The sequence below is a fragment of the Trachypithecus francoisi genome, unplaced genomic scaffold (genome assembly GCF_009764315.1).
Source record: "Trachypithecus francoisi isolate TF-2019V2 unplaced genomic scaffold, Tfra_2.0 Lachesis_group5, whole genome shotgun sequence".
Lineage (NCBI taxonomy): Eukaryota > Metazoa > Chordata > Mammalia > Primates > Cercopithecidae > Trachypithecus > Trachypithecus francoisi.
The window spans coordinates 93686444-93713616 of record NW_022681470.1 but is presented as its reverse complement, the minus strand read 5'-3'; the positions used below and the strand labels follow the sequence as shown (position 1 = coordinate 93713616).

The 27173-nt window shown below is 44.5% G+C and overlaps 1 protein-coding gene across 1 annotated transcript in view; it reads right to left on the bottom strand.

Annotated features, from left to right (window-relative positions):
• Nucleotides 1-27173, bottom strand: part of GON4L (gon-4 like) — a 102793-nt gene that overhangs the window by 52630 nt on the left and 22990 nt on the right. The window contains 9 exon segments of the mRNA XM_033196129.1: nucleotides 57-249; nucleotides 6251-6421; nucleotides 7044-7163; nucleotides 8523-8618; nucleotides 8929-8979; nucleotides 15208-15258; nucleotides 15740-15814; nucleotides 16857-17047; nucleotides 21527-21718. Coding sequence (XP_033052020.1) covers nucleotides 57-249; nucleotides 6251-6421; nucleotides 7044-7163; nucleotides 8523-8618; nucleotides 8929-8979; nucleotides 15208-15258; nucleotides 15740-15814; nucleotides 16857-17047; nucleotides 21527-21718 — 1140 coding nt within the window.

The following is a 27173-nucleotide window of genomic DNA, read 5'->3' as shown; positions in this document are numbered from 1 at the left end:
AAATTTTACAACAGATAATGGACACTATATATAATAAATCACAAACCAAAACTTACCTTCATTCCCCACATCATCATTCATAAGTCCCCCTAGCCACATCTTCCAGTCCTCATCATCTGCTGTATTGGGGTCATACATATCTGGAGTGATGTCTGGAGCTTGGAGCTCTGCCTCTAGTTGGCCCAGGGGAACATCTTTCAGGGGCATCTTAGAACGCGTTCGAAATGCAATGAGACTGTCATCCATGGGCTGGACAATGCAGAAAGAAAAACAAGTCACTGAGTGAGCGATGTTTCCAAACCTCATCATCACTCCTTTTCTTCTCAGCTTAAGTAACAGGATCTTTCCTCTAAACAATTTGGATTTATTATTGCTTGAGAAACTTTAAGAAACACGACATAAAAAAGAAATAAAATAAAATAAATGACATCAGTTTGAAACCAACATTTTATGAAAATTTGTAACAGCTTTATTGAGATATAATTCACATACCATAAATTTCACCCTTTTAAAGTGTATAATTGAATGGATTTTCATATATTCACAGAGTTATACAACCATCACCCTTATCTAATTTCAGAACATTTCATTACCCCCAAAAGAAACCCCATCCATTAGTAATCGCTTCCCTTTCCCCCTCCTCCCAGCCCCATTAAGCATTAATCTATTTTCTGTCTCTATGGATTTGTTTATGCTGGACGTTTCACTTAGATGGAATCATACAATGTGTGGCCTGTCTCTGGCCGCTTTCAGTTAGCATAATGCATTCGAATCCCACCCTGTTGTAGTATCTATCAATACTTTTTTTTTTTTGAGATGGAGTCTTGCTTTGTTGCCCAGGCTGGAATGTAATGGTGTCATCTCGGCTCACTGCAACCTCTGCCTCTTGGGTTCAAGCAATTCTCCTGCCTCAGCGTCCCAAGTAGTTGGGATTACAGGCGCTGGCCACCACATCCGACTAATTTTTGTATTCTTAGTAGAGATGGGGTGTCACCATGTTGAGCAAGCTGGTCTCGAATTCCCGACCTCAGGTGATCTGCCCGCCTCAGCCTCCCAAAGTGTTCGGATTACAGTTGTGAGCCACCGTGCCTGGCGTTTTTTTTTTTTTTTTTTTTTTTTTTTGAGGTGGAGTCTCGCTCTGTCGCCCAGGCTGGAGTGCAGTGGCACGATCTCGGCTCACTGCAAGCTCCGCTTCCCGGGTTCACGCCATTCTCCTGCCTCAGCCTCCCGAGTAGCTGGGACTACAGGCGCCCGCCACCACGCCTGGCTAATTTTTTTTATTTTTAGTAGAGACGGGGTTTCACCATGGTCTCGATCTCCTGACCTTGTGATCCGCCTGCCTCGGCCTCCCAAAATGCTGGGATTACAGGCGTGAGCCACCGCGCCCGGGCTTTTTTTTTCTTAAGAGATAGGGTCTCTATCTGTTATCCAAGCTAGAGCACTGGCACAATCAGAGCTGACTGCAGCTTCGAACTCCTGGGCTCAAGCAATTCTCCTGCCTCAGTCTCCCAAGTAGCTGGGACTACAGGCATTCACTACCATGCTCGGCTTTTTTTTTTTTTTTTTTTTTTAGATGGAGTCGTGTGAAGGGGTGGCCTGCCCCTCCACACCTGTGGGTGCTTCTCGTTAGGTGGAACGAGAGACTTGAGAAAAGAAATAATACACAGAGACAAAGTATAGAGAAAGAAAAGCGGGGCCCAGGGGACCGGTGCTGTGCTTACAGAGGACCCACACCGGCACTGGTCTCTGAGTTCCCTCAGTATTTATTGCTCAAAAGATAAGGGAGTAAATCAGCAGTAAGACATACAGATACACGGAGATGTTCCATTTCCCAGGGACGGGCTGGAGACAGATGTTTTTCTTTTACTGAGATTTAAGAGAATGGTGATGGCCTTTAACCACCAGCAGCCTTTAGGCATTTGTTTAACAAAGCGCATTCCTTACAGCCCAAAATCCTTTAAACCTTACATCACCACAGCGATGTCTCTTGCAAGGACAAGGTTGGGGGTAGGGTCACAGATTAACAGCATCCCAAATACAGAGCCAAACGGAGTCTCTTAAATTTACTTCTTTCTATATAAACACAGTAACAAGCTGACCTCTCTTTTCCCCACAGTCGTGCTCTGTCGCCCCTTCTGGAGTACAGTGGTACGATCTCGGATCACTGCAACCTCCATCTCCCAGGTTCGGGCGATTCTCCTGCCTTAGCCTCCCGAATAGCTGGGACTACAGGCATGTGCCACCACACCTGGCTAATTTTTGTATTTTTAGTAGAAATGGGGTTTCACCATGTTGGCCAGGCTTGTCTTGAACTCCTGGCCCCAGGTGATCTACCTGCTCAGCCTCCCAAAGTGTTGGGATTACAGGTGTGAGCCACTGGATCCATGTTCAGCTAATTTTTTTCATTTTTTGTACAGATGGGGGAGAAAGTGAGAGACCTCCATCTTTGTACTTTTTCAAGACTGTTTTGGCTATTTTGGGCCTGTGCAATTCCACATGAATTTTAGGATTAGGTTGTTAATTTCTACAAAAATCATAGCTGGGATTTGGATAGGGACTGCATTGAATCTGTGGATCAATTTGGGAAACTCTCCCTAGACTACACTGCATCAACTTCCTAATGGGTTTCTGTTTACCCTCTTGCTTTACTCTAGTCCATTTCCCACACATTAACCAAAAGGAATTTTTAACATTAATCCGAAAATATCACAAAAATCTTTCCTAATTTTTTTTTTTATGGAGTCTCACTCTTTCCTAGGCTGGAGTGCAGTGGCGTGATCTCAGCTCACTGCAACCTCCACTTGCCAGGTTCAAGCAATTCTCCTGCCTCAGCCTCCTAAGTAACTGGGATTACTTACAGGTGTGTGCCACCACACCCGGTAATTTTTTTGTATTTTTTGTTAGAGACGGGGTTTACCATGTTGGCCAGGCTGGTCTCGAAATCCTGACCTCAGGTGATCCACCCGCCTCGGCCTCCCAAAGTGCTGGGATTACAAGCATGAGCCACCACACTGGGCATCTATTCTAATGTTTAAAATACAATCTACACTCCTAATCATGGTTTCCTAAGACCTTCATGATCTAGCTGATCTAGCTCTTGCCTTGCTCTCTGACCTCATTTCTACCTCTCTTTTTCACAATCCCACCATTCATGTAGTTTCTGTTCCTTAACCATGCCAAGGTTGTCTCTATCTTAGCGACTTAGAATGTGCTGTTTCTTCCATATGGAGCACTTTTCCTCCCGAGATCTTTTACTTGCCTGGCTTCCTCTCATTCGGATCTCAGCTTAAATGCCATCTCCTCAAAGAAGCCTTTTTGTTTTGTTTTGTTTTTTGACAGTCTTGCTCTGTCGCCCAGGCTAGAGTGCCATAGCGTGATCACAGCTCACTACAGCCTCGACCTCCTAGGCTCAGCATCCCAAGTAGCTGAGGCTAAAGGTGCGTGCCGGTATGCCCAGCCAAGTTTTGTATTTTTTGTAGGGACAAGGTCTCACTGTCTTGACTTCCTGGGTTCATGTGATCTGCTCTCCTTGGCCTACTAAAGTGTTGGGATTACGGACATGAGCCACCAAACCCGAACCTGTTTTTTTTATTTTTTTAAAGTAAGTTCTCATACTATTGCCCATGCTGGAGTATAGGGGTGCAGTCATGGCTCACTGTAGTCTCAAACTCCCAGGCTTAATCAATCCTCCCGCCTCAGCCACCAAGCAGCTAAGAATACAGGCATGCGCCACCACACCTAGATAATTTTTCTGAATTTTTGGAGAGTCGGAGTCTCGCTATATGGCCCAGCCTGGTCTCAAACTCCTAGCCTCACGCAATCTTGTAGCCTAGGCCTCCCAAAGTGAAGGAATTACAGCCAAGGAGGTCTTTTTTGATCAGCTTATCTAAAGTTCTCTGATAGGAAGTTTCATATTTCCTCATTTTAATTTAGTTCATAGCACTTAACCACTATCCGAATTTACTTGTTTATATGCTTATAGTCTATCTCTCCTCAATAGACTATAAGTTCCATGAAGAACAACTTTTTCTGTCTTTTACACTGTTGTTTCTCAACTTCAACCATTCAGTATGTGTTTGCTAAATAAATGGTTAGATAAAAAACTACTGGCTGGGCGCGGTGGCTCAAGCCTGTAATCCCAGCACTTTGGGAGGCCGAGACGGGCGGATCACGAGGTCAGGAGATCAAGACCATCCTGGCAAACACGGTGAAACCCCGTCTCAACTAAAAAAATACAAAAAACTAGCCGGGCGAGGTGGCGGGCGCCTGTAATCCCAGCTACTTGGGAGGCTGAGGCAGGAGAATGGCGTAAACCCAGGAGGCGGAGCCTGCAGTGAGCTGAGATCCGGCCACTGCACTCCAGCCTGGGCGACAGAGCGAGACTCCGTCTCAAAAAAAAAAAAAAACTATTACTGGCCGGGCGCGGTGGCTCAAGCCTGTAATCCCAGCACTTTGGGAGGCCGAGACAGGTAGATCACGAGGTCAGGAGATCGAGACCGTCCTGGCTAACACGGTGAAACCCTGCCTCTACTAAAAACCACAAAAAACTAGCCGGGCGAGGTGGCGGCGCCTGTAGTCCCAGCTACCCAGGAGGCTGAGGCAGGAGAATGGCGTGAACCCGGGAGGTGGAGCTTGCAGTGAGCTGAGATCCGGCCACAACACTCCAGCCTGGGTGACAGAGCGAGACTCCGTCTCAAAAAAAAAAAAAAAACTATTACTGCCCCTACTACAATTTATTCACTCAAAAGCATGGTGATTAAATAACTGACTATTCCATTCAATATTCTATTTTTAATTATATACATTACATATATATAATTATAAATACAAACGTATATATTTGAAATGGAGTCTTGCTCTGTCACTCAGGCTGGAGTGCAGTGGTGCCATCTCAGCTCACTGCAACCTTCGCTTCCCGGGTTCAAGCAATTTTTGTGCCTCAGCCTCCTGAGTAGCTGGGATTACAGGCGCTTGCCACCACACCCAGCTAATATTTGTATTTGTGGATACGGGGTTTCACCATGTTGACCAGGCTGGTCTCAAACTTCTGACCTCAGGTGATCCATCTGCCTCAGCCTCCCAAAGTGCTGGGATTACAGGTGTGAGCCACTGCGCCCAGCCTTAATTATATTTTTTAATTTTAGGATTTATTTTTAAATTATTATATTACACTTTAAAATTTTAGGACAGACATTTTTTCATTGACCTGCAAGAATGATAGGGGAAACTTGGAACATTAAAATTTACTGGCTAAGGCCGGGCACGGTGGCTCACGCCTGTAATCCCAGCACTTTGGGAGGCAGAGGCGGGCAGATCACGAGGTCAGGAGATCGAGACCATCATGGCTAACACGGTGAAACCCCGTTTCTACTAAAAATACAAAAAATTAGCCGCGTGTGGTTGTGGGCACCTGTGGTCCCAGCTACTCCGGAGGCTGAGTCAGGAGAATGGCGTGAACCCGGGAGGCGGAGCTTGCAGTGAACCGAGATCGAGACTGCGCTCCAGCCTGGGCTACAGAGCGAGACTCCATCTCAAAAAAAAAAAAGAAGAAAATATACACAAAAGCATGTAGAGAGGTAAAATGGCATCATGCCTGCACCACACTCTAAAATGATTCAGAAAACAGTATGTGTATACAGAGAGAAAGAGAAAGAGAACCATCAAGCAATTGTGGTAAAAGGTTAATTTGGGGGAATTTGGGTGAAGCTTTTTGCTGTGTTCTACATTTTAAAATGCTCTCTGCTACATAGTTCATTTCTTCCTTAGAAACTGCCATTCTCAGTCAGGCAGGATGGTTCACACCAGTAATCCCAGCACTTTGAGAGGAAGGTGGGAGGATCACTTGAGCCCAGGGGTTCGATACCAGCCTGGGCAAAAATATAGGGAGATCTCATCTCTACAAAAAACTAAAAAATTAGTCAGGTGTGGTGGCATATACTTGTCCCACCTACTCGGGAGGCTGAGGTGGGAAGATCACTTGAGACTGGGAGGCGGAGGTTGCAGTGGGCCAAGATCACACCACTGCACTCAAGCCTGGGTGACAGGGTGATACCCTGTCTCAAAAAAAAAAAAAAAAACCCAAACTGCCATTGTCACTTAGCAGAAAATAACACTAGCCAAATATAAAGTATCAAAGACTAACTCTTACTTATATAAAGTTGTAGTTATCTTTTCCTCTCCCTTCCCAGCCTGAGCAACAACTAGATTACTCCATTTGACTTTCTCAGTGAAGTACAGTTTTAATATTTACCTGGAAAGAATCCATGCAGACTGGACTGGAAGCCAGCTCCTCATCTACTGCATGTAACTTCTCCATGAAAGTACTATCTCTGGTCTGTTTCGGCTTTGGAGGGGGCGGGGGCCCCATGGGCACTACCTCAGCACTGATGTGCCTGATGGCTGGTGTGGTGACTTTCTCAACCTGATTAAAAGAGGTGACTGCATCAAAAAAGGAAGGAGGGAAGAAAAGAAAGAAAAAAAAAGGAAAGGAAAGGAAGGAAAGAAAGGAAAGAAAAGAAAAGAAGAGAAGAGAAAGAAGAGAAAGAAAAGAATGAAGAGAAAGAAAGAAAGAGAAAGCAAGAAAAGGAAAAAAAAGAGAGGGAAAAAGAGGCAGACTTTCCATACACCATTGTCCTTTCTCTTCTCTAGTTAGAGGTACATAAAAACAAAGACTCCAAGTGTATTGATCTAATTAGTTTTCATCCTATTTCTAGAGAAGTCAACAGAATGCTACTTAGTTTACCAAAATGTGGGAAATTAATAACAATGGCTTTAGGACAACATTAGAAAGCACAGATATGAAAGAAGAGAAGGGTAGGAGAAAAGAAACTCCGCTAGTTGCACATTTTTGGCCCCTTAATGAGAACTCAGAAAAGTTCTTTAGTTACCACTGAGCTCTAGCCTTCTCTGAACTGTTTACTAACTTAACAAACTTTGAAAAACGGTGACAGCCCAGAATCACCATGGATAATCTACTTACACAGCTGAAAAATCTACTTACACAGTTATGTCTAACTTATCTCTTTCGTATAATGCCGATTTACCTCCGATAATATGCCACTCTCCTCATCTGTTTCAGTCATCTCAGAAGACTGCCTCAATCTGGATTTCTTTGCCCCACGTGGAGATGAAGCAGTGCTTTCAACATCACTTTCCAATAAGCTCTACAAAATAAATCCAGTTCACCTTAATATTTACGCCCCTACCTCATTCCACAAAGCCTGAAGTATCTCAAGAGAAGGAATCATAAAATATCAATCACTCAGCCTGGCCAACATGGTGAAAACCCGTCTCTATTAAAAATACAAAAATAAGCCAGGCGTGGTGGTGCGCACCCGTAATCCCAGCTACTTGGGAGGCTGAGGCAGGAGAATCACTTAAATCCAGGAGACAGAGGTTGCAGTGAGCCAAGATTGCGCCTCTGCACTCCAGCCTGGGTGGCAGAGCAAGACTCTGTCTCAAAAAAAAAAAAAAAAAAAAAAAAAAAAAAATTCCATCACTCAACTAGTTACAGTAACAGAAAATAAAATTTAAATAGAAACTTAAAGGCCAGGTGCAGTGTCTTATGCCTGTCATCCCAGCACTTTGGAAGGTCGAGGCGGGTGGATCACTTGAGGTCAGAAGTTCAAGACCAGCCTGGACAACATGGCAAAACCCTGTCTCTACTAAAAATATAAAAATTAGCCAGGCATGGTGGCGCATGCCTGTAATCCCAGCTACTCAGGAGGCTGAGGCAGAAGAATCGTTTGAACCCGGGAGGTGGAGATGGCAGTGAGTCAACATCGCACACTGCACTCCATAGGCAACAGAGGAGATTAAAAAAAAAAAAAAATCCTAAAGATGGGGACAGGGATCAGATCACTATCCTAATCCGTATTACAAAGTATAAGGCCTTGGTCTAAAATCCTTTTACAAAACAATTCAAAGAATACATTAAGAAACAAGTCAAAGGACATATTAACACAGCAATGAAAGTGAACAAAGTAGAGCTAAAACCAGTAGTATAAATGAATCTCAAAAGCACAATGTTGAATTTTAAAAAGGTAGGAACAAAACATGTAAACATGGGTCCATTTATATAAAGTTCAAAACAGTAACAACTGAACTATAGTGTGTAGAGATACATATTGAGGTGATATAACTATAAAGAAAAGCAAAGAAATAATTACTAAAAGGCAGGGTGGTAGTTATTTTTAGGGGGAGGGAGGTGATTATGACTGGGGAGGGTATACGGGGGTGTCCTACTAACGTTACAGTTCTTGACTTTGCTATGAGTTTCATGAGGATTTGCATTATAATAACTGAAGCTATACATTTTTATTCTATGCATGTTTCTATGCTATATTTCATAATACAATAGATCATAAAATTAAGGGAGTATAAAAGGCAGAAAAACAGCTTAAAGCACAGAAATGAGCTGAAAAAATAACCATGTCTCAATCCTCTCTACAAGTGACGTTACTAAAGAAGCAAAGTACACCCTGCTTTATGAAGACAAACATTACCAACTAACACTCACTGACCTCTTCTGCAGTTTCATCTTCTTCTTCATCATCCGGTTGGTATTCTTCATCTGAGGAATCATCTTCTTCAAGGTGGATATCCACAAACTGAGGAGGCTACATTAGTACAATTAGAAAGAAATGAACTAATGGGAAACACAAATCATATGTATTTGGAAAATAAGGGGAAGAAGCAGGGCAGGAAAAAAAAAATCCTAAGAGCATAATGTACAGCTAAAGCAAATAACACGAGGCAGAGGTTAAAGTGAATTCCATGAGATGCAAACCTAAGAGTAATAGAATGGAAAAAAACAAAGCTGGAATTAAAACAAAGACTGATCAAGAAAAGTTAAAGAGGAAGTACTTAAGTTTCAAAACCGATGAAGTCTTTCTGGAAAAGAATAACAATTATTTCTTCCAAGTTTACCTTAATTTCATTGGCCTTCTTAATTGGTGAAATATTCCATGTTGGAATTACCTACCAACAAAGAATATAAATAATTAAGTTATCTTAACTGAAATAATTGTTTTTCATGTTTACTTCCTCTGTACCATCACTAACAGCCATATACTTAACAAGCACCTGCAATGATCTAGAGGTGTTGATTATCCCTGAGGGTATACGCTCTTTTTTCTTTCTTTTTTTTTTTTTTTGAGACGGAGTCTCGCTCTGTCACCCAGGCTGGAGTGCAGTGGCCGGATCTCAGCTCACTGCAAGCTCCGCCTCCCGGGTTTACGCCATTCTCCTGCCTCAGCCTCCCGAGTAGCTGGGACTACAGGTGCCCGCCATCTCGCCCGGCTAGTTTTTTTTTGTATTTTTTAGTAGAGACGGGGTTTCACTGTGTTAGCCAGGATGGTCTTGATCTCCTGACCTCGTGATCCGCCCGTCTCGGCCTCCCAAAGTGCTGGGATTACAGGCTTGAGCCACCGCGCCCGGCCTATACTCTCAATTATTTGTCAGAGTTAGAAAGAAAGAAACGAGGAAAGAATCTATTACAGTCATGAGCATTTCTGCCTTACACCTGGTAAGCCTCACTTCTTTCTATAAATAAAGAAAACAATGTCTACCTTGTTCATATCACAGCTGCAGTTCACATGGAACAACAGATGTGAAAACTATTTATAAACTATTAAACTACACAAACCTAAGATATTTTGGTTACAGTAGTCTTTTAACAGCAATATATTTTTGTAATCAGTTACATGAATCCACCTTAAGTACAACTCCAAAAGCCAGCCATGAAAAGCTTTTATGGACTATTCTGCCCATGGAGTAGACCTGCTCTGCCTATGGAGCTGCTTTTAAAAAAAAACAAAACAAAACGAAACAAAAAACACTTTTACTAGGGGATTTAGGGCAAAGTTGCAAGTTGTCCACACTTATTTTTCCAATAGGACATGAAAAAACAACACAGAGATATAAAGCAAATATGGCAAAATATTACTCTTAGAATTTACATACATTGTAACAATCTTTCAACTTTTTGAATGTTTGAAAATTTTTATAAGACCTAGAGGGGGCCGGGCGCGGTGGCTCAAGCCTGTAATCCCAGCACTTTGGGAGGCCGAGACGGGCGGATCACGAGGTCAGGAGATCGAGACCATCCTGGCTAATACGGTGAAACCCCGTCTCTACTAAAAAATACAAAAAAACTAGCCGGGCGACGAGGCGGGCGCCTGTACTCCCAGCTACTCGGGAGGCTGAGACAGGAGAATGGCGTGAACCCGGGAGGCGGAGCTTGCAGTGAGCTGAGAGCCGGCCACTGCACTCCAGCCTGGGTGGCAGAGCAAGACTCCGTCTCAAAAAAAAAAAAAAAAAAAAAAAAAAAAGACCTAGAGGGAAAGTTTTTCTTGTTTTTGTTTTTGTTTTGAGACAGGATCTTGCCCTGTTGCCCAGGCTAGAGCAGTAGCACTATCAGAGCTCACTGCAGCCTCAAATTCCTGAGCTCAAGTGATCCTCCTGCCTCAGCCTCCCGATTAGGACTACAGGCATGCCTCCTCACCAGACCTCGCTAATTTTTAAAATTTTTTGTAGAGACAGAGTCTCATTAGATTTCCTAGGCTGGTCTCAAACTCCTGGGCTCAAACAATCCTCCCACCTCAGCCTCTCAAAGCACTGGGATTATAGGTGTGAGCCACCACACCTAGCCTAAAGAACTTTTTTAAAGTTCTTATATATTGCTGATAAAATGCCATTGAGGATGTATAATTTCTTGACCATTTAATTGAAACCCAACCAAAATCACCTTATGAACAAAAGCCAACTGGCCATTAGGTTCTGTCTCTAAAAGGAGTCTTAGCTTCTCAAATCAAATCAGCTCTGCTATGTTCTGACCATTTACCTAGTGCTGTGTAGATGGGACCAATATAGGGTAAAGGGAATGATGCGATTCAGGTCCATTTCCCTTTCCTACCTACTGCCAAATCCATTAGAAAGGCAAGCCAGCATTCAGAAGTGTGTTGGAGTCAGTCTAGTAAGAATTAAGAAGGCCAAGTATAGTGGCTCATGCCTGTAATCCCTGCATGTAGGGAGATCAAGACAGAAGGATCACTTGAGCCCAAGAGTTTGAGATCAGCCTGGGCAACAAAGCAAGACCCTATTTCTACAAAAAAATGTTTCAAAAAAACCAATTAGCTGGGCATGGTGGCACATGCCTGTAGGCCTAGCTGTTTGTGAGGCTGAGGCAGGAGGATCCCTTGAGCACAGGAGTTCAAGGCAGCAGTGAGCTATGATTAGGCCACTGTACTCTAGCCTGAGCAACAGAGCAAGTCTCTAAAAAAAAAAAAAGAAAGAAAGAATTAAGAAGCAAGAGACCTACATTTTAATACCCGCTCTCGGCCGGGCGCGGTGGCTCAAGCCTGTAATCCCAGCACTTTGGGAGGCCAAGACGGGCGGATCATGAGGTCAGGAGATCGAGACCAGCCTGGCTAACACAGTGAAATCCCGTCTCTACTAAAAAAATACAAAAACCGGCCGGGCGCGGTGGCTCAAGCCTGTAATCCCAGCACTTTGGGAGGCCGAGACGGGCGGATCACGAGGTCAGGAGATCGAGACCATCCTGGCTAACACGGTGAAACCCCGTCTCTACTAAAAAATACAAAAAACGGCCGGGCGCGGTGGCTCAAGCCTGTAATCCCAGCACTTTGGGAGGCCGAGACGGGCGGATCACGAGGTCAAGAGTTCGAGACCATCCTGGCTAACACGGTGAAACCCCGTCTCTACTAAAAATACAAAAAAACTAGCCGGGCGAGGTGGCGGGCGTCTGTAGTCCCAGCTACTCGGGAAGCTGAGGCAGGAGAATGGCGTAAACCCGGGAGGCGGAGCTTGCAGTGAGCTGAGATCCGGCCACTGCACTCCAGTCTGGGCGACAGAGCGAGACTCCGTCTCAAAAAAAAAAAAAAAAAAAAAATACAAAAAACTAGCCGGGCGTGGTGGTGGGCGCCTATAGTCCCAGCTACTCGGGAGGCTGAGGCAGGAGAATGGCGTAAACCCGGGAGGCGGAGCTTGCAGTGAGCTGAGATCCGGCCACTGCACTCCAGCCTGGGCGACACAGCGAGACTCCGTCTCAAAAAAAAAAAAAAATACAAAAACCTAGCCAGGCGAGGTGGTAGGCACCTGTAGTCCCAGCTACTCGGGAGGCTGAGGCAGGAGAATGTCATAAACCCGGGAGGTGGAGTTTGCAGTGAGCTGAGATCCAGCCACTGCACTCCAGCCTGGGTGACAGAGCGAGACTCCGTTATAAAAAAAAAAAAAAAAAATACCTGCTCTCCTACATAAACTACACAGTCTTGGATGGCCCAACTTCTCTACATCTGTATTTATGGCCAATAAACACAATCCAGAGCCTAATTTGGATCTCCTTGGATTTTTTTTCACCAAATCAAATAATTAATGTTAATTATATTCTTTTTTTTTTTTTTTTTTCCTGTAAGACAGAGTCTTGCTCTATCACCCAGGCTGGAGTGCAGTGGTGTGATCTCCGCTCACTGCAACCTCTCCCTCCTGGGTTCAAGCGATCCTCTCATCTCTGTAGCTGGGATTACAGGTGTCCACCACCATGCCCGGCTAATTGTTGTATTTTTAGTAGAGACAGGGATTCACCATGTTGGCCAGGCTGGTCTCAAACTCCTGACCTCAGGTGATCCACCTGCCTCGGCCTCCCAAAGTACTGGAATTACAGGCATGAGCCACCACGCCCAGCCATGTTAATTATATTCTATATGTCAAGTAGACTTCATAGAACTTCCTCATTGATGGCTGCTTTCATCATAGCTACCACCTATTCATTTGTGATCACATCCTGGAGAAAGATGAAATTTCAATTTATGCAACAAGGGTTAGTCAACCAGACCAAAAAAAGTTATGTGATTGCCAAAAAAAAGGTCAATTTGACCTTAGGCTACATTAGGATAAATATACAATCTGGAACACTGTGGAGACAATCTAACTATACTAGTCAAACCACATCTGGTTTAGTAGTCTTCTTTTGGCATACCTTTTTTTTTTTTTTTTTTGAAACGGAGTCTCGTTCTATCGCCCAGGCTGGAGTGCAGTGGCGCGATCTCTGCTCACTGCAAGCTCCGCCTCCCGGGTTCACACCATTCTCCTGCCTCAGCCTCCAGAGTAGCTGGGACTACAGGCGTCTGCCACCACGCCTGGCTAATTTTTTGTATTTTCAGTAGAGATGGGGTTTCACCATGTTAGCCAAGATGGTCTCGATCTCCTGACCTCATGATCCGCCCACCTCGGCCTCCCAAAGTGCTGGGATTACAGGCGTGAGCCACCATGCCCAGCTCTTTTGGCGTACTTTTAAAAGGATATGGGACGGGCACAGTGGCTCATGCCTGTAATCCTAGCATGTTGGGAGGCCAAGGCGGGTGATCACATGGGCCTATTCAAAAGCAGCCTGGCCAACATGGTGAAACCCCACCTCTACTAAAAATACAAAAAATAGACGGGTGTGGTGATGCATGCCTATAATCCCAGCTACTGAGCAGGTTGAGTATGAGAATCGCTTGAACCTGGGAGCCAGAGGTTGCAGTGAGCTGAGATTGCACCACTGCATTCCAGCCTGGGTGACAGAGTGAGACTCCATCTCAAAACAGAAAGGCCAGACACAGTGGCTCCGCCTGTAATCCCAGCACTTTGGGAGGCCGAGGCAGGCAGATCACTTGAGGTCAGGAGTTTGAAACCAGGCTGGCCAACATGGTGAAACCCCATCTCTACTAAAAATTAAAAAAAAAAAAATTAGCCGGGCATGGTGGCATACACCTGTAATCCCAGCTACTCAGGAGGCTGAGGCAGAAGAATCACTTAAACTTGGGAGGCGGAGGTTGCAGTGAGCCAGAATTGTGCCACTGCACTCCAGCCTGGATGATGAAGCAAGACTTCATCTCAAAAAAAAAGGGGGGGGGGGACAAATTGGGGGATGTATAGCCAAGAAAATGTTATGAAACGACATACTAGTTTTTTTCAACTGTAGGAAAAGTCATGTGGAAGAATACACCAATTTCTTTTCTTGCTTTTTTTTCTAGACAGGGTCTTATTATGTTGCCCAGGCTGCTCGTGAACTCCTGGCTTCAAGCGATCTTCCTACCTCTACCTACCAAAGTGCTGGGATTACAGGTATTAGCCACGACGCCCAGCCTAGACTTGTTTCTTCTATCAGGCTCTAAGGAATAAAACCAGGACAGATAAAACCTATGATACGTATTTTCAGTCTGTAAGGCAAATCTTCCTTACTATCAGAAATATAATGAACTCCCTCATGACTATTAACTGTCTTGTAAGCACGAACTAGTCAAGTGCTTATTAAGAAGGATATAGCATAGCTCCAAGCACCAAAGAGCTTGCTGTACCAGAATACTTCAGATGTCTTCAAGTGGTTCTCACACTTTAGTATTCAAAAGAATTAACTGTTGTGTTTTTGCCAATGCATATTCCAAGGCCCTGCCCATGGGTCCTGATTCTCTGGTCTGGGGTGGGCCCAAAAGTATGGGGATTATTTTGTTTGTTTTTGTTTTTGTTTTTTTGAGACAGTCTCACTCCATTGCCCAGGATGTGTAGTGCAGTGGTGTAATCTCCACTCAATGCAACCTCCGCCTCCCGGGTTCAAGCGATTCTTGTGCCTCAGCCTCCCAAGCAGCTGGGATTACAGGCGCACACCTCCACGCCCAGCTAATTTTTGTATTTTTAATAGAGACAGAGTTTCACTATGTTGGCCGGGCTGGTCTCGAACTCCTGACTTCAAGTGATTCACCTGCCTCGGCCTCCCAAAGTGCTGGGATTACAGGCATGAGCCACTACACCTGGCCAAAAGTATGCATTTTTAATAAGCATGCCTGAGGGATCCCACACCAAAGATATTTTTACAAAGTGTGTCCCCTAGAACACACTGAAAAATACTAAACACTTTGCAACAAGTGTTGTAACATAAATAGAAAAACTGGTCTCACCCATTGGTTTCAGCCATTCCAAATGGTTATCATTCTAGCAATTCCAAAAAGCAATGCTTCATATCTACTAAAATAAACTATGATCATTACAGCTTATGATCATGTAGAAACAATTCTACTGTCTTTTACAAATATTTCTTTAAAGAGGAAAATTCAGACCACAATCTTTCCTATATTTTTCCGTATGGGTGAATTAGATCCTATTTACCAAGCTAAAAACAACCAACAAACAAAAAAACAGAATGCTTACCACTCCTTTTTCCACTACTTCTTTCAGTTTAGAGCGTGTCATTTTAGGCTCCTAAGGAGAAAAAAACAGAAAGGAAATATTCAATAAAAATCACAGCTCAGTGAGGTGGCTCATGCCTGTAATCCTAGCATTTTAGGGGCAAGGTGGGAGGATGGCTTGAGGTCAGGAGTTTGAGACCAGCCTGGGCAACATAGTGAGACATCCCCTACAAAAAAAATTGTTTTAAATTAGCTGGGCATAGTCGTATGCTCCTGTAGTCCTAGCTACTCAGGAAGCTGAACCAGGAGGATCTCTGAGTCCAGCTTAGGAGTTTGAGTCTAGCCTTGGTGACACAGCACGACCTTGTCTCTAAAAAAAAAAAATAACAAAATAACAAATAAAATAAGTAAAAATTACCACGTAATTCTTGTGTTTTGGGATGCTAACTTTCACCCCAGCTGCCAAACTGTTTACAAACTCCTAAGTGACTTCCTACCCTTAGCCAGTTTACAGACAACTCTGTTCCAAGACATTAAAAGAGTCAACTACTCACAAACATTGGCATATCTTCTGTCTCACTGATGGCTGCTTTCATCATAGCTACCACGTGTTCATTTGTGATTACTTCCTGGAGAAAGATGAAATTACACTTTATGCAACAAGGGTTTGTCACCTAGACAATACTCTTCTCTCTATGTAACTCTGTTAGACGTGTATACAGGACAAATGAGAACCATATACTCGAATAGCATCAGACTGGGATAAAGCAACGCAACTGAAAGCAAAGAAGGCAGAAGTAAGTTTTGACCAGAACCACAGTTTCAAACAAGGTAGCAGCAAATGAACCAATCTCATTAGCTGCTACTAGGAACAGGAATGGCTCACATAAAAAGAGATCCTGAGGTAAGTAACTATATGCTTAAGAGAAAGAGTAACAAAGAGCAAAAGCTCTGCAAATAGCTGTGTTGCTACATATCAAGAAAAGTATTTACATATGTACGAAGAGCAATAAACTATTAACCGGGCATCTTTTTAGACATATCGACCCACAAAAGAGCAAACCCACTATGAACATTATCAACATTGAATCTGCTAAACAATACAGTAAATATGCAAATCAGTGGAAAACAGGAACAGTTTATCTTTCCAATTAAATTCTTCTTTAACATGTGTTCATATTTCAAACTTGTACTGAGTACAAGGAGAAAGCTATCTTGAACATGTAAAAATGGGCCGGGCACGGTGGCTCAAGCCTGTAGTCCCAGCACGTTGGGAGGCTGAGATGGGCAGATCACGAGGTCAGGACATCGAGACCATCCTGGCTAACACGGTGAAACCCCGTCTCTACTAAAAAATACAAAAAACTAGCCGGGCGAGGTGGTAGGCACCTGTAGTCCCAGCTACTCCAGAGGCTGAGGCAGGAGAATGGCGTAAACCCGGGAGGCGGAGCCTGCAGTGAGCTGAGATCCGGCCACTGCACTCCAGCCTGGGCGACAGAGCCAGACTCCGTCTTAAAAAAAAAAAAAGGTAAAAACGTAAAATGCTCTATCACAGGTAACCCATAAAATTGGTGATTAACATGCCAAGAGTCAAGAATTTGCTGAATATTTTTATATGCTTTCCATGAAAAAGTTCCCTTCCATTAACATAGCTGCCCCAGTCTTACTCACATGAAGGATGTTTCGGACATTGACCGCTGTTAGATTGTGCTGCTTGGCACCATCCTCCAAGGTACGGTCAAGCATGTCGTCCAGTTTCAGGTCATATGCCAAGGTCCCTTCTTGACCCCTTCCATCTCGTTTCCTCTTGGTACCCTTTTTCTTTTTTCTCCTTTTCTCACTTTCTTCATTGTCTTGTTCTTCTGCAAATAAACCAAGAGCATCACCAGAATTCCAAAACAGTTGCTCCAGGAACTTAGCCCAGAAAGCTGACAATAAAGTGGATAAATCTCAAAAGCATTATGCCAAGTGAAAGAAACCAGATGTAAAAGGACACATATTATATGACAGTATGCCCAGTATAGAACATTTGCACAGAAGATGCAAAACTATGGAAATAGAAAAGAAATCAGTGGTTGCCAATGTTTGAGAACAGGGGATAGCAAAGGGGAATTAGGCAACTTTTGGCGTGACAGAAATGTTCCACATTGGTTGTGGCAGCACTTAACACAACTGTATATATTTTTCTTTCTTTTGTTTTTTTGAGATGGAGTTTCGCTCTTGTTGCCCAGGCTGGAGTGCAATGGTGCAATCTCAGCTCACCGCAACCTCTGCCTCCTGGGTTCAAGTGATTCTCCTGCCTCAGCCTCCTGAGTAGCTGGGATTACAGGCGTGTGTCACCACGCCCAGCTAATTTTGTATTTTTAGTAGAGACTGGGTTTCTCCATGTTGCTCAGGCTGGTCTCGAACTCCCAACCTCAGGTGATCCACCCGGCTCAGCCTGCCAAAGTGCTGAGATTATAGGCGTGAGCCACCGCGCTTGGCCCCACTGTACATATTTTTCAAAACTCATCAGATACATTTTATTTTATACCTCAATACACCTAATGTAACTTATTACATTAACAAAATGAAAGAGGAAAAACACATGATCTTAATAGAGATAGGAAAAAGCATCTGATGAAATTCAATATATGAAAAACTCAGAAAACTTAGGAAAAGAAAATTATTTCCTTAACCTAAAAAATATTTCTATGGAAAGCCTGTAACTATCCTCATATATAATGAAGGAATACTGAACATTTTCCTGTTTTGTTCAGAAATGAGACACAGATGTCAACTATCACTACTACTTATAACCTACATAGTAATGAAGGTCTAGAATATGCAGTAAGAAAAATTACATGTTCATTTTAAAACCATTTGCCAAAGTGAGGCTGGACGCAGTGGCCCACTGCCTGTAATCCCAGCCCTTTGGGAACCCAAGGCAGGTAGATCACCTGAGGTCAGAAGTTCAAGACCAGCCTGGCCAACATGGTGAAACTGAAAATACAAAATTAGCCGGGCACGGTGGTGTGCCCCTATAATTCCAATGACTCAGGAGACTAAGACAGGAGAATCATTGAACCCCGGAGACGGAGGTTGCCGTGAGCTGAGATCACACCACTGCACTCAAGCCTAGGCGACTGAGCAAGATTCACACACACACACACACACACACACACACACACACCATTTGCTAAATCAAATAAAGAAGTCTTTAGTCATGTGTCTGTGTTATGTTTCACAATAAAAAATTCAGTATTTCAAAATAATGTTAAGGATGCCTAACCTTATGAGCTAGCATTTCCATCCAACAAAAAAGAAGTACATATGTTCAGCAAAAAATCTATAGATTATTCACAGCAGCACCACTCAGAGTAGCCACAACTGAAAACTATCCAAATACTCATCAAGAATTGAATGGGGCCACGTGCAGTGGTTTGCACCTGTGACCCAGCACTTTGGGAGGCCAAGGTGGGCGGATCATTTGAGGTCAGAAGTTCAAGACCAGGGTGAAACCCTGCCTCTACTAAAAAAAAAAAAAAAAAAAAAAAAAAATTAGCTGGCCATGGTGGCACATGCCTTTAGTCCCAGCTACTTGGGAAACTGAAGCAGGAGAATCGCTTGAACCCAGGAGGGAGTGGTTGCAGTGAGCCAAGATTGCACCATTGCACTCCAGCCTGGACGACGAGAGCAAAACTCCATATCAAAAAAAAAAAAAAAAAAAAGGGCAGGCACAGTGGCTCACGCCTGTAATCCCAGCACTTTGGGAGACTGAGGCGGGTGGATCATGAGGTCAGGACTTCGAGACCAGCCTGACCAACATGATGAAACCCCATCTCTACTAAAAATACAAAAATTAGCAGGGGAGCGGTGGCGCACGCCTGTAATCCCAGCTACACAGGAGGCTGAGGCAGGAGAATCGCCTGAACTCAGAGGTTGCAGAGGTTGCAGTGAGCTGAGATCACACCACTGCACTCCAGCCTGGGAGTAACAATGGGCACAAAGAAGCAAAAAGAAAAAACAAAGAGTTGAATGGATAAAGAAAACGTAAAGCAGACCAGGTGAGGAGGCTCATGCCTGTAATCCTACACTTTGAGAGATCAAGGAGGGACTGCTCCAGCCCAGAAATACAAAATCAGCCTGGGCAACATAGTGAAAACCGTCTCTAAAAAAATAATAATAATAAAATAAAAATGAAAATTAGCCAGGCATTGCGGTGTGCACCTAGAGTCCCAGTTACTGGGGAGGCTGAAGTGAGAAGATCACTTGAACCTAGGAGTTCAAGGTTGCAGTGAGCTTTGATCATGGTACTGAATTTCCAGCCTGGGTGACAGAGCAGTACCTATCTCTTAAAAAAAAAAAAAAAATTAAAGAAAAGAAAATAAAAGATACATAAAATATTCAAACAACAGAATGATACACAGCAATAAAAATGAACAATCTACAAGTACATCCAAGAATATGGATGAATTTCATAAATATAAAACAATGTTGGCCGGGCACGGTGGCTCACGCCTGTAATCCCAGCACTTTGGGAGGCCGAGGCGGGTGGATCACGAGGTCAGGAGATCGAGACCATCTCGGCTAACACGGTGAAACCCTGTTTCTACTAAAAGATAAAAAAAAATTAGCCAGGCGTGGTGGCAGGCGCCTGTAGTCCCAGATACTTGGGAGGCTGAGGCAGGAGAATGGCGTGAACCCAGGAAGCGGAGCTTGCAATGAGCCAAGATTGTGCCACTGCACTCCAGACTGGGCGGCAGAGCGAGACTCCGTCTCTACAACAAAAACAAAACAAAACAAAAAAAAAAATTGAGGCTAGGCACGGTGGCTCACACCTGTAATCCCAGCACATCGGGAGGCCGAGGCTGGCAGATCACCTGAGCTCAGGAGTTCAAGACCAGCCTGGCCAACATAGTGAAACCCCGTCTCTACTAAAAATAAAAAAATTAGCCCTGCATGGTGGCCGTGCCTGTAATCCCAGCTACCCAGGAGGCTGAGGCAGGAGAATCGCTGGAACCCAGGAGGTGGACACTGCAGTGAGCCAAGATAGCACTACTGCACTCCAGTCTGGGTGACAGAGCAAGACTCTGTCTCAAAAAAAAAAAAAACATTGAGAGAATAAATGCAGTCACAATGCCAGGCACGGTGGCTCACGCCTGTCATCCCAACACTTTGGGAGGCTGAGGCAAGAGGATCAATTGAGCACAGGAGTTGAGACAGTGGGGTTCCATCTCTACAAAAATAAAAATTTTTAATTAGCTGGCTGGGCCGGGTGCAGTGGCTCATGCCTGTAATCCCAGCACTTTGGAAAGCCAAGGCAGACAGATCACCTGAGGTCAGGAGTTCAAGACCAGCCTGGCCAACATGGTGAAACCCCGCCTCTACAAAAAAAACAAACATTAGCTGGGCATGATGGCAGGCGCCTGTAATCCCAGCTACTAGGGATGCTGAAGCAGGAGAATTGCTTGAACCCAGGAGGTGGAGGTTGCAGTGAGCTGAGATCAAGCCATTGCATTCCAACAGCCTGGGCAACAAAGCGAGATTCTGTCTCAAAAAAAAAAGAAAAAAAAATATTAGCTGGCTGCGACAGCACGCGCTTACAGTCCCAGCTACTCAGGGCTGAGACAAAAAGATCACTTTAACCCAGGAGGTCAAGGCCACAGTGAGCTGTGATGGCACCACTACACGCCAGTCTGAGTGACAGAGTGAGATCCTGTCTTCAAAAAACAAAACAAAAAACAAAAAAACGGCAGTTATAAAATGTACACACATGATTCCATTCAAATAAAAGACAAAAAGACAAAACAACTGGCTGGGCGCAATGGCTCACACCTGTAATCCCAGCACTTTGTGAAGCCAAGGTGGTTGGATCACCTGAAGTCAGGAGTTCGAGACCAGCCTGGCCAACATAGCAAAACCATGTCTCTACCAAAAACACAAAAATTAGCCGGGTGTGGTGGCAGGTGCCTGTAATCCCAGCTACTCTGGAGGCTGAGGCAGGAGAATCGTTTGAACCCAGGAGGCAACAGTTGCAGTGAGCCGAGATCACGCCCCTGTACTCCAGCCAAGAACGAAACTCCGTCTCAAAAGGAAAAAAAAAAAAAAAAATTGAACCAATATATGCTGCTAGGCATCAGGATAGTGGTTAACCTATGGGTAGAGAGTAATTGAAAGGGAAGACAAGATGGACTTCTGGGTACTGATAACATTCTGTATCTTGATCTGGGTCCTGCTTACAAGGGTGTATTAAATTGGTGAAAATATAGTGAATTCAGGATATCTTAGGATATGTGCAGTTTTCTACATATTATACTTCAATAAAGATGTTTCATTTAATTAAAAAGAAGAAAGCCTACCCATTGGAATGAAGAGTCCACCATCTTCTATCTCTTCCTCAGGTTGGTGAAACAGAGTCCTGAGTGGCTTTTCTTGAGGAGAGGCACAAACATCTGGCTGGGTTGATTTCCTGGGCTGGCTTACTGGTTTTGCAGATTGGCTGCCTGATGGCAGTGAAGGTATCTCCCCTTCAGAATGCATTTGAGGTTTCCCTGAAGAATCACAAATATTGCTCCACACTTTGACCATTCTGAATCATACTCTGTTGCAAAATTCAGCGTCTTATTACAGTCTTTCTAGGTAGACAACTTCATGAATTAAGCATATACTATACAGGCATTTTCCTTTCTTAAATCAAAGCTCAGATCCAATTTACTCATCTGTAAAGTCAGGGAAATAAACTAGGTAATTGCTAAGGCCTTTTTGTTTCTAACATGCTTTCAGTTTTGCATTTTTTCCTACGAAAAATCAGACTCCTAATTGTAGAGGAAATCCCTGATGACATTTTATATAGATGACCATTAAAACCACATTTCATCAACTATAATTATAAAATGCCCTGACTTTGTAAATCAATTTGACAGAGCAGAAGAGTAATTGTCACCATAAAATTGTAAATATATGCTTCTACAGTCCATTAGACAACTTTCTCACCTCAACACTTCATAAACACTCCCTTTGTCGGGGGAGTAGGTGAGGATAGCATTAAAAAGACAAAGAAAAAAGGGGTGATGGTGCATGCTTATAGTCCTAGTTATTTGGGGAGCTGAGCTGGGAGGATGGCTTGAGGCCAGGATTTTGAGGTTACAGGGAGATATGACTGCACCACTGCACTCCAGACTGGGCAATGCAGCAAGACCCTGTCGTGCAAAAAAAAAAAAAAAAAAGCCAGGTGCTTACAGTCATTACGTGGCTCATGACTATAATCCCAGCACTTTGGGAGGCCGAGGCAGGAGGATCACTTGAACCCAGGAGTTTGAGACCAGTCTGAGCAACATATCGAGGCTTTGTCTCTACTAAAAATAAAAATTTTTTAAAATTAGGCTAGGCCAGGTGGCTCACACCTGTAATCCCATTACTTTGGGAAGCCAAGGCAGGAAGATTTCTTGGGCCAGGATCCAGGAGTTTGGGACCAGCCTGGGCAACATAAGGAGACACCTTGTCTCTACAAAAGTGAGGGGCTCTAAAATTAGCTGGGTGTGGTGATACACACCTGTGGTCCCAGCTACTTAGGAGGGTGTGGTGGGAGAATCACTTGGGCCCTGGAGTTCAAGGCTGCAGTGAGCTGTGATCATGCCATTGCACTCCAGCCTGGGTGTCAGAGCAGGATACTGTCTCTCTCTCTCTCTCTCTCTCTCAGAGCAGGATACTGTCTCTCTCTCTCTCTCTCTCTCTCACACACACACACACACACACACACACACACACACAAAGAAATATTCATGTAGTATTAAAAGTAGGCTTGCCGGGCGCGGTGGCTCAAGCCTGTAATCCCAGCACTTTGGGAGGCCGAGGCGGGTGGATCACGAGGTCAGGAGATCAAGACCATCCTGGCTAACATGGTGAAACCCCGTCTCTACTAAAAATACAAAAAACTAGCCGGGCATGGTTGCAGGCGCCTGTAGTCCCAGCTACTCGGGAGGCTGAGGCAGGAGAATGGCGTGAACCCGGGAGGCGGAGCTTGCAGTGAGCCGAAATCGCGCCACTGCACTCCAGCCTGGGCGACACAGCAAGACTCCGTCTCAAAAAATAAATAAATAAATAAATAAATAAAAATAAAAGTAGGCTGGGCGCAGTGGCTCACATCTGTAATCTCAGCACTTTGGGAGGCTGAGGTAGGCAGATCACTTGAGGTCAGGAGTTGGAGACCAGCCTGGCCAACATGACGAAACCTTGGCTGTAAAAAAAAACACAAAAATAAGCCAGGCATGGTGGCAGGCACCTGTAATCCCAGTTACTTGGGAGGCTAAGGCAGGAGAATTGCTTGAACCTGGGAGGCAGAGGTTGCAGTGAGCCAAGACAGGGCCGCTTCACTCCAGCCTGGGCAACAGAGTGAAACTCCATCTCAAACAAAACAAACCAAAAAAGAATGCTGGGCACAATGGCTCATGCCTGTAATCCCAGCACTTTGGGAGGCTGAGATGGGTGGATCACTTGAGGACAGGAGTTCGAGACCAGCTTGGCCAACATGGCAAAATCCCATCTCTACTAAAAATACAAAAAATTAGCCAGGCATGGTGGCGGGCATCTGTAATCCCAGCTACTTGGGAGGCTGAGGTAGGAGAATATGTTGAACCCAGGAGGCAGAGGTTGCAGTGTGCCGAGATTGAGCCATTAAACTCCAGCCTGGGCGACAGAGCAAGACTCTGTATCAAAAAAAAAAAAAAAAAAGTAAAAAGTAAACATCATAAATCAGGCTATCAAGGAAATAGCTTGCATATATACAGAATATCCCTGGACTATACACAAAAAATTTGTTTAAAAGTTACCTGGGGCCGGGCGCGGTGGCTCAAGCCTGTAATCCCAGCACTTTGGGAGGCCGAGACGGGCGGATCACGAGGTCAGGAGATCGAGACCCTCCTGGCTAACACGGTGAAACCTCGTCTCTACTAAAAAATACAAAAAACTAGCCGGGCGAGGTGGCGGGCGCCTATAGCCCCAGCTACTCGGGAGGCTGAGGCAGGAGAATGGCGTAAACCCGGGAGGCGGAGCTTGCAGTGAGCTGAGATCCGGCCACTGCACTCCAGCCTGGGCAACAGAGCGAGACTCTGTCTCAAAAAATATATAAATAAAATAAAAAATAAAAAATAAAAGTTACCTGGGAAGAGGACTTGGGGAGCAAGAGTACTGAATGAAAGGACGCCTAAGTTTTCACTGTGTACTTGTTCTATTTCCGAATTTTTTCCCTAGTTTGTGTACTACTTAGTTGAACATTTTCTTTCAAAACACAGTCTTTTTTTTTTTTTGAGACGGAGTCTCGCTCTGTCGCCCGGGCTAGAGTGCAGTGGCCGGATCTCAGCTCACTGCAAGCTCCGCCTCCCGGGTTTACGCCATTCTCCTGCCTCAGCCTCCCGTAGCTGGGACTACAGGCGCCCGCCACCTCGCCCGGCTAGTTTTTTATATTTTTTAGTAGAGACGGGGTTTCACTGTGTTAGCCAGGAGGGTCTCCTGACCTCGTGATCCGCCCGTCTCGGCCTCCCAAAGTGCTGGGATTACAAGCTTGAGCCACCGCGCCCGGCCGCAGACAGTCTTTATACTTGGGTCTCACTCTGTCGCCTAGCCTGGAGTGCAGTGGCATTGTTATAGCTTACTTCCATCACACCATCCAGCTAAATCTTCTGTTTTAATGGTGTTTATTCTAATAGAATTTTACTTGTTCTTCTGAATTTGACTTACATACCCTAATTTCCACTTATGCTGCTTCTTTCTTTGCCTCCTAAAAGTGAGTAGCATGATTTTAGCTTATAATTAGTTGATTTGTACTGTTCTCAGCTAATTTTGATGTTATGATCGGCCAGCTGTGGTGGTTTACACCTGTAATCCCAGCACTTTGGGAGGCTAAGGTGGGCGAATTGCCTGAGCTCAGGAGTTTGAGACCATGCTGGGTAACATGGTGAAACCTCATCTCTACTAAAATACAAAAAATTAGCCAGGCGTGGTGGCGGGTGCCTGTAATCCCAGCTATTCAGGAGGCACAAGAATCACCTGCACCCGGGAGGCAGAGGCTGCGGTGAGCTGAGGTCGCACCACTACATTCCAGCCTGGGCGACAGAGTGAGGCACTGTCTCCAAAAAATAAACAAATAAATATAAATTTAAAAAAATAATTTTGATGTTATCAACACAGAGTTCTTAGGTTGGCAGTAAATAAGTTACACATATGCTCTGAATAAGGTTTTGCTTTCTCTATTTCTCTTACCCTGCTCAGCTTCTCTTTCTGAGGTCTTTTAGCATCCAGCATATCTATAAAGGAAGGTGGGGTCCTAAAGGGCTCAGGGAAGGGGAATTAGATTGAAAAGCATTGTGGAGTCAGAGAGAAAAAAAGGTTGTAGAAAAAAGGAACGTTTCCTCTATGTAGAGTATGAAAAATGATTTTGTGGTGCAGCTGATAATGTGTTTGCAGGGACAGTTGTTTTTTTTTTTTTTTCTAGAAAGAGTCTCGCTCTGTGGGTCAGGCTGAAGTACAGTGGCACGATCTTGGGTCACTGCAACCTCCACTTCCCGGGCTCAAGCAATTCTCCTGCCTCAGCCTCCCAAGTAGCTGGGATTACAGGCGTATGTCATCACGCCTGGCTAATTTTTGTATTTTTAGTAGAGACAGGGTTTCACCATGTTAGCCAGGCTGGTCTCAAACTCCTGACCTCAAGTAATCCACCCCACTAGGCCTCCCAAAGTGCTGGGATTACAGGCATGAGCCAACGCACCCAGTCCTGCAGGGACAGTTTAAAAAGTAGTTCCAATTTTTTTTCTTGTTTTTCTTTTTTTTCTTGACACAGAGTTCCACTCCTGTTTCCCAAGCTGGAGTGCAATGGCACGATCTTGGCTCACCACAACCTCCGCCTCCCGGATTCAAGAGATTCTTGTAGCTCAGCCTCCTGAGTAGCTGGGATTACAGGGATGTACCACCACACCCAGCTAATTTTGTATTTTTAGTAGAGATGGGGTTTCTCTATGTTGGTCAGGCTGGTCTCGAACTCCTGACCTCAGGTGATCTGCCCACCTCCGCCTCCCAAAGTGCTGGGATTACAAGCATGAGCCAACGCGCTTGGTCAAGTACTTCCAATTCTTTGTTGTTGCTGAGACAGGGTCTTGCTCTGTCCCCTAGGCTGGAGTGCAGTTGTGTGATCTCAGCTCACTCCGGCCTCAACCTCCTGGGCGTCTGTTCAAGCATGTCATCAACTGATTAGTAAAAAAGATATAATTCCTACGCCCTCTCATCCAATAAAGAGTTGAAAGAGGTTGTTGGCGGTAATTAAGATTAGTATAGTGATGAGGAAAATGAGGAGATACTTGAAGAATTGATTGATGTTTGGGTCTGAGTTTATATACCATAATGAAAACTCTATAATGCATCAGGTAACAAATAGTGCTGTAGGCACTATATCAAGTGATCCTTCTGCCTCAGCCTCCCAAGTAGCTGAGACTACAGGTTCCTGCCACCATGCCCAGCTAATTTTATTTCATTTTTTTTTTTTAGAGATGGGGACTCACTATGTTGCCACGTCTGGTATTGTACTCTTGCCCTTAAGCAATCCTCCCACCTCAGCCTCCCAATGTACAGGGATAGGTGTGAGCCACCATGCCTGACCCCAAATATTTTTTAAGTAGTAAAAACGTCAGTAGAAGAGGCTCTGCCTACCAAAGTGAACCTCTGTGTTTTGAGGGGCAATACTTGCTTAGATTTTAAAGTTCTGGTATGCTTGTTTAAAAAGTCATTTGTGGGCTGGGCATGGGTGGCTCACGGCTGTGATCCCAGCACTTTGGGAGGTTGAGGTGCACAGGTCACTTGAGCTCAGGAGTTTGACACCAGCCTGGCTAATGTGGTGAAACACTGTCTTGACAAAAAATACAAAAATCAGCCAGGCATGGAAGTGCACACCTGTAGTCCTGGCTACTTGGGAGGCTGAGGTGGGAGAGTCACTTGAGCCCGGGAGGTCAAGGCAACAGT